At 40.3% G+C, this 19,872-nt stretch overlaps 1 protein-coding gene across 1 annotated transcript; it reads left to right on the top strand.

The window, feature by feature from the left end:
* The first annotated feature begins 3,750 nt into the window (after nucleotides 1-3,750).
* On the top strand, nucleotides 3,751-18,934 carry LOC110906625. Its single transcript, XM_022151731.1, has 4 exons — nucleotides 3,751-3,916; nucleotides 4,037-4,318; nucleotides 17,337-17,721; nucleotides 18,901-18,934. Exons 1-4 carry the CDS (start codon nucleotides 3,751-3,753, stop codon nucleotides 18,932-18,934), a joined length of 867 nt encoding a protein of 288 aa, XP_022007423.1.
* Nucleotides 18,935-19,872: the final 938 nt, after the last annotated feature.

Genomic DNA, 19,872 nt, shown 5'->3' with positions numbered 1-19,872 from the left:
TTTCACAAGATTGAAAAATGGTTTTCAAACTGTAAAAGATTAGTGTGTTGTAAATCATGGGGGTATGTTATATTTTCTGCTTAATGTGCTACGAAAAACAGAAAATGGATGGCGAGACAAAGCTATCTACATCGGTTATCAAATTTTCTTTAAATGGTTTTGCATTTTAGGGGGAGTAAGAGTTTTCAGAAAATACAAAAACATTCGAAAATTTGAAAAAGCCAAAAACATGATAAAATTTGAAAAAGAGTCTTTGTGTAAAAAGAGGAAATGATAGTACATCAGTAGACAATCACAGTACACTATAGAAATGGAAAGTTAGATTGTGATAAACGGTCTCACTAATGATGTGCCAGTAGATTTTTACACATTTAGTAGATTATGGTCGAGATATAAACCTAAATTTCAAACTTACTTATTTCGTGGGGAACATCTCTCGGATATATAGGTAACCCCTGAAATCTTGTTTGAAAGGTCCCCTTTTCTGAGATACTAGGTCTTTATACTCAGTGATATCTGGGGTATTATCCCGGGACTTCTGATTTTGCGGACGCAATGGCCTAGTCCCCGTATAATACTTTCTGCTTGCTTGAAATATAGTGCTGCCCTCAGTACAAAAATGATGAAACATTGAAAAATGCTAATCATGTGTTGTTGAAGAAAAGATTCTCTAAAGGGAACACACCTAAAGTCGAACCGTCATCTCTTTGCTGAACGGAAGTTCTGACTTGAGCTCTCACGGTTTTGCATTTAACCCTTTACAGATATCATCTAGGTATACTCACCTGTAAGACTGAATATTGGGATTTGGATACAGGAGTATATTCAAGTGGTGGGACACGCGAATAAGTTTAAGTACTTAAAACACTAATCTCGTATCTCGAATCAATTGAACTTTATGTGAAAATTTAAGTGGATCAGTATACTGACAATCTAAGTGAATCGTTTAAAACTTAAAGTGTTTAAAGCTCAACGGTACTAGTGATTTGTCAAAAACTGATATGATCCTCTGACACGAACTCAAACAAAAATATTGTCTGTAAATATGTTTGTAAATATTTCTTTACTGCTTTATATTTTCAGAAAAATCCAAAAAGATTTTGATTCATCTTTATTTTCTACAACCGATGTCTGAGTGCTGAGTTTCAAAATCTAAGTATGTTAATCGTGTTTCTGAATATAAAACAAGTTCATTAATTTGAAACTTGAAGCTCTAAAATAAAAAAAAAATCAAAAAATCAAATCAAAAACAGTTTGTGATATTTCCAAGGTCATTAGTTTGAACTTGGATGATTAACTGTGAGGGATTTGGATGCTTATATTGTTAAAGAGCCAGTTTCCGATTCTGTTCGCTGAAACTGCAAAATCCTGAAATTTGTTATAAAGTGTTAGTTTAGAAAGTTTGAAAGAGCCAGGTCACAATTCCTGGATAATTGAATGTTTGAAATGTTTGTACTTATAAATGTAAGAGTGTTGCAGATATTGTGCCAGACTACAATCCCAACACCAGAGTCTTAGGGGGAGTCTGAAGACGAGCTCAAAGCAAGGGGGAGCTTGTAATCGGAAAGTAAGGTGTCGATCCCTAAAGCACGGAAGCTTGACGAAAGGGGGAGCCTAAAGAAGCTGGTCAAAGAAGATAAAGATTGATGGATGTTTACAGTGTTAGACAATTTGGATAGAGCAAAAGACTAGACGCTGAAGACTTCGTCAACATCCAAGGGGGAGTCTGTTAGTGCACTATGTCTGTTGACTTCGTCTTGTATCATGTCATGTAATAGAATAGATAGAGCAGGGCTCGTAGATCGAGAAAACAGGTTTTATAAGATTCAGGGTAATTCCGCACGAAATTACCAGATTGGTAATTCCGCCCGGAATAGGTAATATCGCTTGAAGGTTAATTCCGCTTGAAGGTTAACAGGTTAATTCTGCACGGAATTAGCTTAAAGCTAATTCCGCATGAAATGAACTTGTTAATTCCAAACGGAATTATACGCCTATAAATACCCTTAATCTTGTTTCATTTAAAACGGAATTCTGAATTGGTACCGAAGTGCTGCCAATTTGTCTCGTGGTGCTGTAACACTATTACATCAATAATAGAGACATATTAAAGTGAATCAAGCTGTTTCCACGTCCGTTTCATTGATTCCGCCTTTGATTCGGATCCAAAACTCTTCTGAACGACTCATTCGGTCATACAACGATCCTACAACATAGTTTGTTATGTTTATATCACTTGGTATCTTTTATCCATTTGAACGTTAAGCCTACCGGCATATCATATTAGATCCTAGCCTTTTCAGCTATAACACCTTACATGTGTTAGTCAAAACCCTTTAAGACGAACATTTATTTCATTTCCTATATGATGCAACAAAATCTTTTTGATTTTTCTTGTTTTCAAATGTTTTTGGATTTTTCTGTTTTTCAAATGTTTTTGTATTTTTCTCATTTTCTCCCACCACCCTTTCCCCTTCTCTCTCGGCCCCCGCTCTCGGCGATTCCCATACCCACGCGCAAACCACATTACACAGGCGATCGATTTCTCTTGTTTTTCACCGGAGCAAAGTGAAATCCGGCCACCCTTCCCACGCAAACAGCAGGAACATCACGCAATCGGGTATGGTTCGATTGTTTAAGTTGTTATTCTTGTTTGATTTGGATTTTTAGGTGAAATAAAGTTGTAAAGGTTTGAATTTTTTTAGTTGTTTTGATGTTATTTGAAACTTTAGTAGAGTGATTTTGTTGTTACAAGGAATCAACAACTAAGGCTTGAAATTCAAATTGAAAATTATGAAGTTTGTGATGATTGTTTAAGGCTTTAAGTGTGTAGTGTTGTTTCTAATGGTATTGTTGTTTTATATTTGATAGGAAGCTAGGAATCATGAGTGGGGAAGTTATGGCACGATTTCTCAAGAGAAGGGGTTGAATCATCTTCCGAATTCGTCGATGAGGATACTTTTCCATCGGATCCTCATGATCGCAATCCTATTGTATCATATAACGTGAATCAACGAGATGAGATTAGAAGGGCATACCTAATATGATGACCATGTCAACCTAAACGTATTGAATTCCCACAATTTGACATGTTTTTTATCATTAGAAAATTTTTTGTTTGATGTTTTTTTGTTTTACATGACCCGACCCGATACGACCCACTAAGAACCAATTTTTTTTTTATATAGCTAGGGGTCTAAAATCTTAAAAAATAGTCCACACTCTTTGAAAAAATTCCTAGTTCCATAACTGAATATAAACTCTTTTTTCTTAAAATTCGGCATGTCAAGAAACAAACTAGTTATAGTTTTCTTTTGTTAAATAATTTTTGAAATATTTTATCGAACTAAAATTCAGACAAGAAAAAAAAAACCGTGTACGTGACTAAAATGTTTTGTTAAATAATTTTGAAATGTTCTTTCTAGCTAAAATTCAATAAGACAAATGGGTATGGGCTTCGTGAAAGGCCCGTCCCCCCATTAGGAACGTCCCACACCGCCCTCTAGGGGCCCGACACGGCAAAGGCGTCGGAAATCAGACGGTGGAGACGGGGCATGGAGTGGTGGGGTCCATTCAATATATCCGTTGAGATATAACGGCTAATTTAAAAATAAAAATTCAAATTAATTTAAAACCTTTATAAATACCCACATATCTATCCACCTTTATACCAAAATTCACCCACTTTCTCCAAACAACTCCCACATTTTTATACAAAATACCCACATAATCTTCTCTAAAAAATACACCATGTCATCTTCTTCTTCATCGGGTTCGACGGACACCATGGAAGCCGTAAATTTTTTTATAAACAAGGTGGTAGAGGCGACACAAATAATTTTGGAAGAAGAAGAGGAGGAGGAGGTTTCGTCACAACCACGAAACAGGAACCCACACATCGAGCGAGACCGAGAAAGTTAGTGATATTTTTATTCTTATATTTATATCCTTATATATTTATTCTTATTTTTTTAAGTTTATGTTTTTAGTCTTATTTTTTAATTATAAGTTATATATATATTTTGTTATCTTGTAGGTGTTAACCAAAGATTAATCGTTGATTACTTTGCCGACGAGCCGCTGTACTCGGAGGCTATTTTTAGACGTCGTTTCAGAATGAGTCGTCGACTTTTCTTACGTATCGCCGACGATTTAGCTGCTTATCACCCGTTTTTTACCATTCGACCCGATGCTAGAGGCAAAATGGGCTTCACCACCTTACACCGCTGCACTGCGGCGATTCGTCAACTTGCTTATGGGACGACAGCCGATTCTTGGGACGAATACTTAAAGATGTCCGATAGAACTGCTAGAGAATGTTTATACAAGTTTTGCAAATTTGTGATGAAGCTCTACAGCCAAAAATATTTGCGAAAACCGAATCACAATGACGTTCAAAATTTGTATCAACACCACCAAGCAAGGCACGGTTTTCCAGGCATGCTCGGGAGCATTGATTGCATGCATTGGCCATGGCGGAATTGTCCTACCGCTTGGCGAGGAATGTATACGCGAGGCGATCAGGGACATCCAACAATAATTCTAGAAGCTGTTGTGTCTCAAGACCTATGGATTTGGCATGCTTTCTTGTCACACCCCGATTTCCACACGTTTCACCAGTGGGCCCAGTGGGGATTACCGTGACGTAGTTGGCAACAATACAGTCAAACAACACAATATTTAAATGCACAGCGGAAGCAAAAGATAGATATATTTCAACTGAATGTTATTGTAATATCATGTATCACAAATAGTTGAAAATAATCCACAGGGGATCAAATAAAATAGGAACATTGTTCAACAACTTGACGTCCAAGCTTGCGAGACTTATTGGGGACGCTAGGAGAAAGCCAGCCTAGTTCGTTTAGTACCTGCAGTTAACCTTTTTTGGAAAATACGTCAGTTTACACTGGTAAATACATTCAACCGACACTTTTGAAAAAGGTTTAATAAAATTGATTTGAATGCACGTGGCACAAACTTTTATAACTTGGGATAATTATTTTAATATAATACTTGTAAACGAATTACATGTTTCTTTGCGTTCAGTAGCCCGTTACGTAGACCGGGTTAAAGACTAATAGACACACCACAGGTATAATGCCCACAAGGTTAATCCTTAAGTGAGATACCATTTTTCATATGCAGCTGTCAGGTGTACGCCTACACCCCGTGCTTAGGTCGTGGCCATCTCGTAAGATGATGCCAGGGATATCCGGGACATGGTCATTAACCCCCAAAGGCTTTAAGCAAACAAATCAAATTTTTAACGGGTCATCTTGATAACACTTAACCACTAATCGGTTAAGATCAAATGCCCGACCAAGCGGTATTCTATATACCGTACCCCAAGCCCGTATACGGAAATAAGTTAAAAGTATTTACCTTTGCAAGTATAATTCACAAACAGCTAATGCAAGTAGCTTTTACCGGGTCTCCTATTCTGGAACGAAGGTTTATAATAATCTATTAGAATCCTAACTGGTCTTTGATTTAAGCTTAAGCTTAGACTGGTTAGTTTTAATGAAAGATACGGTTCGAACGCACGATTAAGCGAAGACCGGAATAAAATGTGATTTAGACCCGACAAGTTTGGAGACTTGTTTAATATGGGTAATCCAATCATATTCTGGATTTTGAGATAAAAACGACAAGGTTTGACCCGTTTCGGCTAATTTATGCAAACTAGTTACATAAACCGAACCGAACGCGTAAATGGCGTAACGGGTAACCGTAAGAGTCCTACACAGGTTTCCTAAGTCAATATGCTCTAAATAGGTTGTGATATCAGTAGGATACCTTCCATTACACCCATAACGAGTTTAATCCCAATATACGCCCCGTAGGGGTATTTTGGTCATTTTAAAGATTATAAAAGAGATTTCCGGGTTATACAGGAAATCTGAGTTTTCTGACCAGGTTATAAAGTTCAAAATACTTTATTTATTATATGAAATCAGTAGCAATTGGATTCGGGTCAAAATACCATGTAGAACTCACTTTATGCCCGAAAAGGGTATATTTGGTATTTACCGAATCAAGGTCATAACCGTCGGTTATGAGTACGTAAAAAAATAATTAAAAATCTTCAAAAATCCCAGAATATTATTTTACATCAGTATGTAAAAGGTTTGGTGTCGAAATTTGGGTTTAGATAGGCTTTATGCTAAATGCGCCGTTTAATTACTAAAGTTTTCTTAATTGCGCTATTTAGCATAACTCCTATTCTAGACCTCGGATTGGCATGAAATTTTAGGGATATGTTTAGAAATCATTAACTAAGGTTATTGTCCTTTCACATATCCCAAATTCTCGTTTTAAGATCAAAAGGGCATTATGGTCAACGTTTAAGCATATAACGGAAATGTGCAAACAACTCGGACAAACAACGAACCAGCCGCAGAGGGTTATACCATCATGTAACCTGGTCCTAAGGCATATCTAAGTCATACCAAATCGGTCAGAACTGAAGTCAAAGCAAAAGTCAAAGTTTTGCGACTTTCGGTTCCGAACCGGGTCAAAACAGTAAATGGCCGGATCAAACAAGCTTAGACCAGTTATAATACTTATTATCAAGTTATATGAGTGATAAAACATGTTACATGCCATCTACATTGTTAATTATGCGTTAAATCGAAAATTAGCATTTTGTTGACTTTTTCTAAGCAACTTTGACCCGACATTTGGACTAGTTAGAGTGGGAATCAGAGGGTGCCCTTTTAAGGGTTTAATGCCCACATAATTACCAACATATAACTACCTTTGATTCGACTAATCACTGGACCATTTGTGATTAATCGTTAAGTCAATCGTTATTTACGACGGATTGACTTTTAAGCTAAAACTAAGCAAAAACTAAACTAAGAAAGGTTAAGCACACTTACTGAAGTCCTATGCACGACCAGAGATGCTTAGAGAGAACACTTGAGCTCCAGAAATGATCAGAAGTGAAGGAATGAGGTGTGGTTACAATGTGTGCATACAAGGCCTTTATATAGTAATCCAAACACCTTAGATCCTTGACAACTAAGTCTACAAGTGTAACCAGATCATCAACAAGTGTCCCTGAGGTCTAGGGGTCGTCTAGAGGGCGCCCATGCTGTTAATAATGGCTTCTAAGTCGGTTAAAACACCAAACAGTGCTTCTGTCCGCATTTTCTGTATCTGGGAGGCTGACGCGGCCCGCGTCAATGATCCTTCAACTCTTACGCGGCCCGCCTGAATCTTCCTGTCAGAGCCCATATCTTTTACTGTCCATGCGGCCCGCATAAGCTCTAGGTAACTCTTACGCGGCCCGCCTGAGACCTGCTGTACGATTTTTCAAATCTTTTTACATTATTGCAGCTGGCTCTTGGCGTTTTGAAGGGGTAACTTTGCACTTTGGGCCTTTCTTATTTACGTATAAGGGCCTCGTGACTTTTACCCAACTTATTAATCCTCGGTTAGTTTATTACTACCCGAAAAGTCATAACATTCAACGGTGACGCTTTTAACCCCTCATGTACGAATTCGATCATAACTTTCTCATTTTATAACGGAACTTGATGAAATTTATATCTGCATTCTAGTGAGCATATTTTACCGTTACAAAGCCTCGGGTTTATTAAAGGGTCACTCAGAGGTATAACTTAAACATGTTGACACATTTAACCCCTGCAGTTTGTAATCTCTCACTTTCTTCCACATTTCGTTCTGTATGATCCATGATTCATTCTTTTGAAGGTACGAGCATCATGTAGGGTTACTGTAAAGTATATTCATCCCTTATTGACATTTTGAACCCTTGAATTCATATACTTTCTATGTTTGTCAACTTTAGTCCCTCTGAAGTATTTATTACCACGTGCAAACTTATGACACGTGTCATTACTTTATAGGACGCAAAATTTCGAGGTGTTACATCCTCACCCCCTTAAAAGAAATCTCGACCTCGAGATTTACTAAAACAAATGAGGGTACTTTTCTTTCATCGTGGACTCTACCTCCCACGTGTACTCGGGACCTCTACGGGCATCCCATTTTACCTTTACAATCGGTATATACTTCCTTCGAAGCTTCTTAACCTGTCGATCCTCGATTGACACAGGTTTTTCAACAAACTTCAAGCTTTCATCGATGTGCACATCTGTATGCGGTATAACTAGTGATTCGTCAGCGAAACATTTCTTCAGATTGCAGATGTGGAAAACACTATGAATACTACTGAGCTTTTTCGGTAAGTTTAACTTAAAGGCAACCGATCCGACACGTTCGATTATCTCGAAGGGTGCAATGTATCTCGGGCTTAACTTGCCTTTCTTACCAAATCGCATCACTCCCTTCCAGGGTGATACTTTAAGCAATACCTTGTCACCTACTTCGAAGTTAAAAGGTTTACGCTTCAAATCTGCGTAGCTTTTCTGCCGATCACGGGCAGCTTTCAGACGGTCACGAATCTGGACAATCTTGTCCGTCGTTTCAAATATTATTTCAGGTCCTGTCATCTAAACATCTCCAACTTCCGCCCAACAAACGGGCATTCTACACCTTCTACCATACAAGGCTTCGAAAGGAGCAGCTTTAATGCTCGTATGGTAGCTATTGTTATATGAGAACTCGACTAATGGTAGGCGGTTATCCCAATTACCACCTAAGTCAATCACACATGCACGAATCATGTCTTCCAACGTTTGGATTGTACGCTCACTCTGCCCGTCCGTCTGAGGATGGTAAGCCGTACTGAAGTTTAAGCGCGAACCCAAAGATTGTTGGAAAATTTTCCAAAAATGTGACGTGTATCTGGTATCCCTGTCAGAGATAATAGACACAGGCACGCCATGTAGAGATACAATCTTATCTACATACAACTAGGCTAACATGTCGGAGCTATAAGTCTCCTTAATGGGTAGGAAATGTGCTGACTTAGTCAACCTATCAACTATTACCCATATCGTATCATTTCCTTTCCTTGTCTTCGGCAACTTGGTGATAAAATCCATCGTCACCATTTCCCACTTCCACTCGGGAAGTTCAGGCTGTTGCAGCAAACCTGACGGTTTTTGATGTTCAGCTTTGACTTGCGTACAAGTCAAACATTTTGCTACATAGGTGGCTATAGACTTCTTCAAGCCTATCCACCAGAAGTTTGCTTTCAAATCCTGGTACATCTTGTCAGCTCCAGGATGAACGGAGTATTTGGAACTGTGGGCTTCCTGGAGGATAACATCTCGTAGTCCTCCATAAACTGGAACCCATATTCGTCCATTTAACCTTAAAATTTCGTCCTTGCCATAGGATAACTGTTCTTCAGTTACCCCTAGCTTTTCATTAGGATAGTTAGCTTCCAGCACAGCTTCCTTCTGTGCAACTAACAATCTTTCATTTAAGCTATTCTTTATCTCAATGCTCTTGGCATTGATTCTAATAGGCTTTACCCTTTCCTTTCGGCTCAAGGCATCGGCGACTACATTCGCCTTGCCAGGATGGTATCTTATCTCACAATCATAATCATTTAAAGTCTCCATCCACCGTCGCTGCCTCATGTTCAAATCCTTTTGATTGAACAGGTGCTGGAGGCTCTTGTGATCAGAATAGATCACGAATTTGATGCCATACAAATAGTGTCTCCAAAGCTTCAGTGCAAATACAACGGCACCCAACTCCAAGTCATGGGTGGTGTAATTCTTTTCATGCACTTTCAACTGACGTGAAGCATAGGCAATAACCTTGCCTTTCTGCATAAGCACACAACCCATCCCGGTGTGTGATGCATCACAGTATACTACAAACTCTTCTGTCCCATCCGGCAATGTCAACACAGGGACATTGCTTAGCTTCTGCTTAAGGATATCGAAGGACTCTTGCTGCTTAGGACCCCAGTTAAACTTAACATTATTTCTAGTCAAAGAAGTTAGGGGTGCAGCAATCCTTGAAAAGTTCTCAATAAAGCGTCTGTAATAACCTGCTAATCCTAAGAAGCTGCGAATTTCTGTGGGCGTCTTCGGCTCTTGCCAATTCATGACAGCTTCCACCTTGGCGGGATCCACTTGAATACCACGCTCACTAACCATATGTCCAAGGAATTGGACTTCTCGAAGCCAGAATTCACATTTAGAGAATTTGGCGTAAAGCTTTTCTTATTGAAGTAGTGAAAGTATACATCAAAGATGCTTTTCATGATCAGCTTGGTTCTTCGAATAAATCAGAATGTCATCTATGAAGACGATGACAAGTTTGTCCAAGTATGGCTTGCAGACATGGTTCATGAGATCCATGAATGCCGCTGGTGCATTAGTGAGCCCAAAAGGCATCACTAGGAACTCGAAATGACCATAACGAGTCCTAAATACAGTCTTGTGTACGTCTTCATCTCTAACCTTCAGTTGGTGATAACCTGACCTCAGATCGATCTTAGAGAAGTAGCTTGCCCCTTGAAGTTGGTCGAACAGATCGTCGATCCTGGGTAATGGATACCTATTCTTGATAGTAACCTTATTCAACTCGCGGTAATCGATGCACAGACGCATCGATCCATCCTTCTTTTTGACAAATAAGATTGGTGCTCCCCAAGGAGACGAACTAGGTCTAATGAAACCTTTGGCTAGCAACTCATCCAGTTATGTTCTTAATTCCTTCATCTCTGTTGGTGCCAATCTGTAGGGTGCTCTAGCAACGGGTGCTGCCCCTGGAATAATGTCAATCCTGAACTCCACTTGCCTATCTGGTGGTAAACCAAGTAGTTCTTCGGGAAAAACTTCAGGGTATTCAGAAATGACAGGGATATCTTCAATCTTGGGTTTCGGCTCATCGATAGTTACCTGTGCCATGTAGATGACACAACCCTTTTTCAAACATCTAGAAGCCTTGAGCATAGTCACTTGCTCAGGCAGTCCATACTGGGTATCTCCCTGAATGGTAAGTGGTTCACCAGATGGAGTCTTGATCACCACTTGCTTCTTATTACAGATAATCTGAGCCTGGTTATGAGATAACCAGTCCATACCCAACACTATGTCGAAACCGGCTAACTTCAAAGGAAGTAGGGACAACGGAAAAGAGTGGTCCTTAATGGATATGAAACATCCCTCTAGAATGGTTGAAGCGGTTTCTAAGGTGCCATCAGCTAGTTCCACCTCATACTTCACACTTAAAGTTTTAACATGTAATTCAGCAATTTGCAAAACTTATTGTCTACAAATGATTTATCAGCTCCTGAATCAAATAGTACTCTTGCATAGACGTCATTTATGAGAAAGGTACCTGTGATCACGTTATCATCCTGCACAGCTTCCTTTGTGTCCATCCTGAAGACCCTAGCATTAGTCTTCTTTCCTTCATCCGCTTTCTTGGCATACTTTGGGCAGTTTGTCTTGATGTGCCCCTTCTCGTTGCAATTGTAGCATGTTGCGTCCTTCAGTTTCTTTCACTCCAGGGTCTTATGTTCCGTGGATTTGCAAATCCCACAACGTCCCGCCTGAGACTGGGATTTGGAGTCAAGTCTGCATTTCCCATAATGGTATTTCTGGCAAGTCTTACACTTGGGCTTATCCCCAGATTGATGCCCATCTTTCCTTGAACCAGATCCCTTCCTGTGGTCATTGTTTCCACGGTGCTTCTTGCTCGATCGACGAGAGTTGTCGTCATCATCATGCTTTCTCTTCTCGGCATCCTTGTTCCTCAGCGATCTCAGCCTGACCGCATCCAGCGTGAGGGATAAGGATATATCAGCTACTGACCTGAATGTAGCTGGCCGAGAGGCTTTCACACTAGCCTTGATCTCCGGAGCTAAGCCTCCTATGAAACGAGCTATTCTTTTTGGTTCCGGGGTCACCAGATAAGGAACCAATCTTGATATTGTGTTAAAGCTCGTAAGGTAAGCTTGGCAATCCAGATTCTTCATCACTAATGACAGAAAATCTGACTCAATCTTCTCAACCTCATGCTGAGGGCAGTAGTTCTCTCGAATGAGGGCAACAAATTGTTCCCATGACATACTATACAGTGGAACCTTCCCAGTAGCCTGAATCAAAGATCTCCACCAGGCCAAGGCCTCACCCTTGAATGATTGAGATACAAACTTCACTATATCCTTTTCAGCGCACCCGCTGATATCAACCACCGTGTCCATCTCATCTAACCACGTCATGCAGTCTATCGCTCCTTTCTCCCCTGTAAAATCCCGGGGCTTGTATGAAACGAAGTACTTGTAGGAGCAACCCTTATCACAGGGCCCTTGGTTCAGCACAACTTTTTGAGACGGGATATTATGATGGTTCGACGAGTGACGATCGTCATCATCTTTCTTTGGTTCTTCCTTCTTGGAGGGAGGCTTGCTATGAGCCTCTGAATGAGTCTTGGGCTTTGAATGCGGTGCGGATCGGGTCCTACTCCGAGTCCCGCTTGACTCACTGTATTGCCTATCCAAGGCTTTCGTAACAGCATTGTCAATCAATGCTTACAGTTCCGCAACCGCTATATTAATACGAACTTCATTCTCATTCTCCTTTGGATGACTATTTATTTCATCCGATTCAGCCATTTTATCTTGAACTGCTACATAAGAAAATGACAAAATTCATTTGGGAGTTTATTATGGAATTGCCCTTTTTGGCAATTCATTAACCATGGTACACATGGGCCATATTTGGTTAATTTGTTACTCACATTTATTTAGGATTTTAATATTACTTATCCTAATTATAACAATATTGCTAGTGGCACAAAAGCCTAGTCACAAGGACGTTTTATATTTTAAGCCAGGATTTCAGAGAATCAAGGCACGAAGGTTTGAACATAGTTCTTTTCCCTTTTCTGACAGGGAGTCATAGACTACTACTGTCTTTTGTCTTATATGACAATGAATATGGCCCGTAGGCACTACATCACTAATGGATGCTTGATAAGTGACCATCTTACTTGATGATTTAAACCCATGATTTATAAAGCATTAATTTAGGTTTTGGAATCCTTAGAAGGATCCTTGTGTAAAATGACACGTGTGATTTTAACGAATCACGTCTGCCAAGAGTGTTAACATGTTTACAGAGGTTAACTGGAATCTGAATCTTTTAATCAGGTCTTACCATCTTGGCCGGGTCTTATATTGACACAAGGCTAGGTTACACCATTAAGATTCTTTATTTAATAACCAGTAGGCAGATTAATTTAAAAGGAATGATTTTGATTTATCTATTTCATATAATTATGCATATAGTGACAAAAATTGAAATTTATAAACTTAGCATTCCAATACATATAAAAAGATTACACACTGCCCTAAACGGGACTCTTAAATAGACAAAATACCTACGCAGAGGTTATACAGAAAACAAGTCCACGCAGGGACCAAATACAAGGATAGATGTCCACATGGGGACTGAAAGATAATGTCCACACAGGGACTGAAAGGCAAGTCCACGCAGGGACTAAACACACAATAAATGTCCACGCAGGGACTATAAACAAGTCCACGCAGGGACTTGATTGAAATAAGAAATACAATAGTACATATAGAGACTAATGATCTCGCTTCTTCTTCCCTTTTAACAGGTTTGCTAGGCCTTTAAGGAATCCACGGTTGTTCTTAGGTTCTTGCTCAAAATCTCATTCCACCCTGTTCAAACGGTGGAGGATTTCTTCCTGTTCTGGTGGGGAAAAACGTGGCTGCTACGATAAGTGCTGAGCCGGAGGTCTAGCAGGTATTGGATACCCACGAGTTGAGTATCCCATTCCCCAAGGTGTTTCATAAGGTACTTCAGGATGAAGGGCGTGGTAGTTTGCCGCCGCTTCTATGTAAGGGTCGACACCAATATAGTTGTAGTGAGTGTGAGCTGGCTGCTCAAACGGGTTGTACGCTGTGGAACCGGCGTATGTAGGTATCGGGTTATCATAACCAAATGGTGGCGGAGGCGGTGCAACTGGTGCAGAATTCACCTCTGCAGGGTGGTTCGAAGGTCCACCTATTTGTGGGTCTTCAAGCAGTGGCGGAAAATGACTTCCACTTGAGTGGCGAGGGGTGCTAAAGTGAAAATCCCCTCCTCGTGTGGACATCCGCGCGCCTGATCTCTTACGCCTTGGCGGATCTGGAGGTGCTTGATGAACTGGTGGCGGTGGAGGCGGTGGCCTAACTGCCACGAAACGCGAATCCTCGGAGGGATCCTGCTGCTGCTGTTGTTGCTGCTCATGAGGCGATAAATGGTGAGAGGGTGTAAAGTACCACTCATACTGGTTGAACCTTGCCTGATAACTGTCTGGACCCTGATAGGGTGTTCTGTGGAAGGATGACCCATCAGAGATCTCGATTGGATGGTTGGGGGTACCTCTTGCAGGCTCGACGGGATCTGTGTCCTCGTCCATATCCATCGCATTGTCTTCGGAGAAATGGTCCTCTGGTCCTAGAGGGTTAAAACCTACTAGTTCTTGGATAAAGTTTGTCGGGTTGAACCGGCCCTGAAAGACAGGAGTAGGGTTGCCAAAAGAACGGTGCGAAACTGAACGCTGGAGAGGTATGAATGAAGGTTGAGGGTTATCGGGCTCGTTTTCCGAGTTCGGCCCAAAAGAGTGACGGTAAGAAGGTGTTGAACTATGCGAGGTAGACCGTCTAGCGGGCTCAAACAAGCTTAGACCAGTTATAATACTTATTATCAAGTTATATGAGTGATAAAACATGTTACATGCCATCTACATTGTTAATTATGCGTTAAATCGAAAATTAGCATTTTGTTGACTTTTTCTAAGCAACTTTGACCCGATATTTGGACTAGTTAGAGTGGGAATCAGAGGGTGCCCTTTTAAGGGTTTAATGCCCACATAATTACCAACATATAACTACCTTTGATTCGACTAATCACTGGACCATTTGTGATTAATCGTTAAGTCAATCGTTATTTACGACGGATTGACTTTTAAGCTAAAACTAAGCAAAAACTAAACTAAGAAAGGTTAAGCACACTTACTGAAGTCCTATGCACGGCCAGAGATGCTTAGAGAGAACACTTGAGCTCTAGAAATGATCAGAAGTGAAGGAATGAGGTGTGGTTACAATGTGTGCATACAAGGCCTTTATATAGTAATCCAAACACCTTAGATCCTTGACAACTAAGTCTACAAGTGTAACCAGATCATCAACAAGTGTCCCTGAGGTCTAGGGGTCGTCTAGAGGGCGCCCATGCTGTTAATAATGACTTCTAAGTCGGTTAAAACACCAAACAGTGCTTCTGTCCGCATTTTCTGTATCTGGGAGGCTGACGCGGCCCGCGTCAATGATCCTTCAACTCTTACGCGGCCCGCCTGAATCATCCTGTCAGAGCCCATATCTTTTACTGTCCATGCGGCCCGCATAAGCTCTAGGTAACTCTTACGCGGCCCGCCTGAGACCTGCTGTAAGATTTTTCAAATCTTTTTACATTATTGCAGCTGGCTCTTGGCGTTTCGAAGGGGTAACTTTGCACTTTGGGCCTTTCTTATTTACGTATAAGGGCCTCGTGACTTTTACCCAACTTATTAATCCTCGGTTAGTTTATTACTACCCGAAAAGTCATAACTTTCAACGGTGACGCTTTTTACCCCTCATGTACGAATTCGATCATAACTTTCTCATTTTATAACGGAACTTGATGAAATTTATATCTGCATTCTAGTGAGCATATTTTACCATTACAAAGCCTCGGGTTTGTTAAAGGGTCACTCAGAGGTATAACTTAAACATGTTGACACATTTAACCCCTGCAGTTTGTAATCTCTCACTTTCTTCCACATTTCGTTCTGTATGATCCATGATTCATTCGTTTGAAGGTACGAGCATCATGTAGGGTTACTGTAAAGTATATTCATCCCTTATTGACATTTTGAACCCTTGAATTCATATACTTTCTATGTTTGTCAACTTTAGTCCCTCTGAAGTATTTATTACCACGTGCAAACTTATGACACGTGTCATTACTTTATAGGACACAAAATTTCGAGGTGTTACATCCTCACCCCCTTAAAAGAAATCTCGACCTCGAGATTTACTAAAACAAATGAGGGTACTTTTCTTTCATCGTGGACTCTACCTCCCACGTGTACTCGGGACCTCTACGGGCATCCCATTTTACCTTTACAATCGGTATATACTTCCTTCGAAGCTTCTTAACCTGTCGATCCTCGATTGACACAGGTTTTTCAACAAACTTCATGCTTTCATCGATGTGCACATCTGTATGCGGTATAACTAGTGATTCGTCAGCGAAACACTTCTTCAGATTGCAGATGTGGAAAACACTATGAATACTACTGAGCTTTTTCGGTAAGTTTAACTTATAGGCAACCGATCCGACACGTTCGATTATCTCGAAGGGTGCAATGTATCTCGGGCTTAACTTGCCTTTCTTACCAAATCGCATCACTCCCTTCCAGGGTGATACTTTAAACAATACCTTGTCACCTACTTCGAAGTTAAAAGGTATACGCTTCAAATCTGCGTAGCTTTTCTGCCGATCACGGGCAGCTTTCAGACGGTCACGAATCTGGACAATCTTGTCCGTCGTTTCAAATATTATTTCAGGTCCTGTCATCCGGACATCTCCAACTTCCGCCCAACAAACGGGCATTCTACACTTTCTACCATACAAGGCTTCGAAAGGAGCAGCTTTAATGCTCGTATGGTAGCTATTGTTATATGAGAACTCGACTAATGGTAGGCGGTTATTCCAACTACCACCTAAGTCAATCACACATGCACGAATCATGTCTTCCAACGTTTGGATTGTACGCTCACTCTGCCCGTCCGTCTGAGGATGGTAAGCCGTACTGAAGTTTAAGCGCGAACCCAAAGATTGTTGGAAACTTTTCCAAAAATGTGACGTGTATCTGGTATCCCTGTCAGAGATAATAGACACAGGCACGCCATGTAGAGATACAATCTTATCTACGTACAATTGGGCTAACATGTCGGAGCTATAAGTCTCCTTAATGGGTAGGAAATGTGCTGACTTAGTCAACCTATCAACTTACACTCAGAGGTATAACTTAAACATGTTGACACATTTAACCCCTGCAGTTTGTAATCTCTCACTTTCTTCCTCATTTCGTTCCGTATGATCCATGATTCATTCGTTTGAAGGTACGAGCATCATGTAGGGTTACTGTAAAGTATATTCATCCCTTATTGACATTTTGAACCCTTGAATTCACATACTTTCTATGTTTATCAACTTTAGTCCCTCTGAAGTATTTATTACCACGTGCAAACTTATGACACGTGTCATTACTTTATAGGACGCAAAATTTCGAGGTGTTACATTTCTTTGGTATTCCTGGTTCGAATAACGACATCAACATTCTACAAAATTCGGAGGTTTTTGATGATGTTATAAAAGGGGTCGATCCTGATACGAGTTTTACAGTTTCGGGCGTGGAGTACAGACGCGGGTATTATCTTGCCGATGGAATATACCCACAATACTCAACAATAGTTAAAACGGTTAGGCATCCCGCGGATGAAAAAAGAAAGAAATTTGCCAAGTTTCAAGAAGCGGCTAGAAAAGATATTGAACGGTGTTTTGGGGTTCTCCAACAAAGATGGCATATTATTGAAAACCCAGCACGCGCTTTTACACCCAAAACGTTGCGATACTGTATGTATGCTTGTATTCTGCTGCATAACATGATCCTCGAAGACGAAGGACATGCAATTTGTGAGTATGACGAGAACGCGGTGGAGGAGAATAATGTTCCGGTTAGCGGAGAACAACATTTGAACAGGTTCTCGTTACATAACGATTTCACACATGTCAATCTTCGATCGGACTTGATATTGGAGACTCGGAGAAAACAACGCGTAGTTTTTTTTATTTATTTGTAACTTTAGGCTTTTTTTTAATTTAAGTTTAGATTTTTTTTAATGTTACTTTAGGTTTTTTTTTAATGTTACTTTAGGTTTTTTTTTAATGTAGCTTTAGGATTTTTATTTTAAATGTAATTTTAAGTTTTTATTTAAATGTAACTTTTTTTATTTTTATTTACTTTGTTTTAATTAATATGGCAAAAAATAAATAATAAAAAAATGAGGGAGGAGCGTCCACCACACCCTTGGATAGTCTCCAAGGGGATGGTCCTCCCCCATGCTTACGTGGCGCTTATGTGGAGGATAGTCCCTTTGGAGACTATCCTCCTCATACCCAATGGTCTAAGAAAACAAACAAACAAATTGTACGATCGAGTTTCACCTCACCACCACTGTCATCTGCCGCCGTCACCCGCCACCGCCGCCACCCGCCACCGCCGCCACCCGCCACCGCCGCCACCCGCCACCGCCGCCACCCGCCACCGCCGCCACCCGCCACTCACCTCCATCCCCGCCACCGCCGCCATCCACCATCACCGTTGCCACCTCCGATCACCGCCACCACTCACCTTCGATCATCGCCGCCACCATCGCCGCTGCCACCTCCGATCACCGCCGCCGTCACCACCCACCTCCGTCATCGCTATCAACCACCACCACCGCTACCACTTGCCACCACCGTCTCCATCGCTACCACCTCTGACCACCGCCGCCACCCACCTTCACCGTCACCCACCACCACCACCGTTGTCGCCACTCGTCGCTGTCTCCACTCGCCGCTGTCTCCACCCACCACCACCGCCACCGCTACAACTGCCACCTATCACCACCCACCATCGCCGCCCATCATTGACCATCGCCATCCGATTTTATTCCTTCCTCTTTTCTCGCATACCAAACAACAAAAAGTAATGGTTCATTCCATTCTCACATGGTAACCAAACAAGACATGGAATGGTAATAATCAATTCCATTACCTCATCCATTCTATTACCTCGTCCATTCCATTCCCCCCGTCCATTCCATTACCCCATACCAAACGGACCCTAAAATAAATCAGTTTTACATATTTATACTGTTTTTATTGGTTAACTCAGACGAGATAGAAGAAAGGTTAACGGGTTGACCTAGTTTAAGATAAACTAAAAAAAAGACATGTTTATCTACAATTCTTGCCAAAAAAAGAGGATAGTACATTGCCAATTGCATTATAGAAAGACATATTATTAACATGGAGAAAACAAATAATAAGAAACAAAGGGAGTACAAATCAAACTGAACACATGCATCAATTTATGAATGAACTATGTCTACCAAAAGCGTAATTGTTTTCGTAGTTGTAGTATGCCATTCTAGAGTCCAAAGGCTGTCCATTCATTCTAAAGCCGTGAACATGGTATCTTGTATTCACAGTTATTTATGGGTTGGGGAAATTTCCTAAATTACAAGAGAGGAAGATAGAGTTAGCACTTCTACAAGTAGTATGTAGCTGCAGTGTATACTACGTTTAATGCTTTCAAAAAATTGTTTTAACTTCCTAATTTGTACCAGCAAACATCTCTTCCTTTTTTCAATTTTATATCACAAAGATCCAATTTTAAACCCATTAATCATTACCTTTACCACATTAATATGAAAACTGCAAATTTCCTGAGCACATTTCACTTATTTGCACACAAAAAGTCAAGAGAAATGTTAACCTTTAGTAAGTCAAACCTAGCATCTCATATGAATACTTTTTGTAATAATAAATTAGTACTGAAATTATGGACATATTGAAATAAACTTTCACAGATTATAAAATTATATTCATCAAATTTAGCTCAATCCTTTCCAAACTCAGATTACAAATTAACTAATCAATGCATATAAATAATTTTGTTGGTGACGTATCGTCGCAATATATAAATAGCATATTCAATAAAATACTAGGTTAGTAACCCGTGTATTACACGGGTTGAATAATATAAAAATAAAATTTATAAAATAGTAACATAGGTTGAATGTAAAAATCACTATTTTCTTGAAGTAAATTCTCAAATTTTAAAACACATTGTTTTTAAACTTTA

Source organism: Helianthus annuus, chromosome 14, assembly GCF_002127325.2.
Source record: "Helianthus annuus cultivar XRQ/B chromosome 14, HanXRQr2.0-SUNRISE, whole genome shotgun sequence".
Lineage (NCBI taxonomy): Eukaryota > Viridiplantae > Streptophyta > Magnoliopsida > Asterales > Asteraceae > Helianthus > Helianthus annuus.
The sequence above is the reverse complement of the archived record's forward strand: the minus strand, read 5'-3'. Positions and strand labels throughout refer to the sequence as shown.

Bases quoted from the DNA above. Each gene is read 5' to 3' on its own strand.
- LOC110906625 (XM_022151731.1), top strand. From the start codon at position 3,751: ATGTCATCTTCTTCTTCATCGGGTTCGACGGACACCATGGAAGCCGTA. The intron at 3,917-4,036 runs GTTAGTGATATT...GTTATCTTGTAG, and splicing joins CATCGAGCGAGACCGAGAAA to GTGTTAACCAAAGATTAATC. The intron at 17,722-18,900 runs GTTCTCGTTACA...TGGTTAACTCAG, and splicing joins GGAGAACAACATTTGAACAG to ACGAGATAGAAGAAAGGTTA.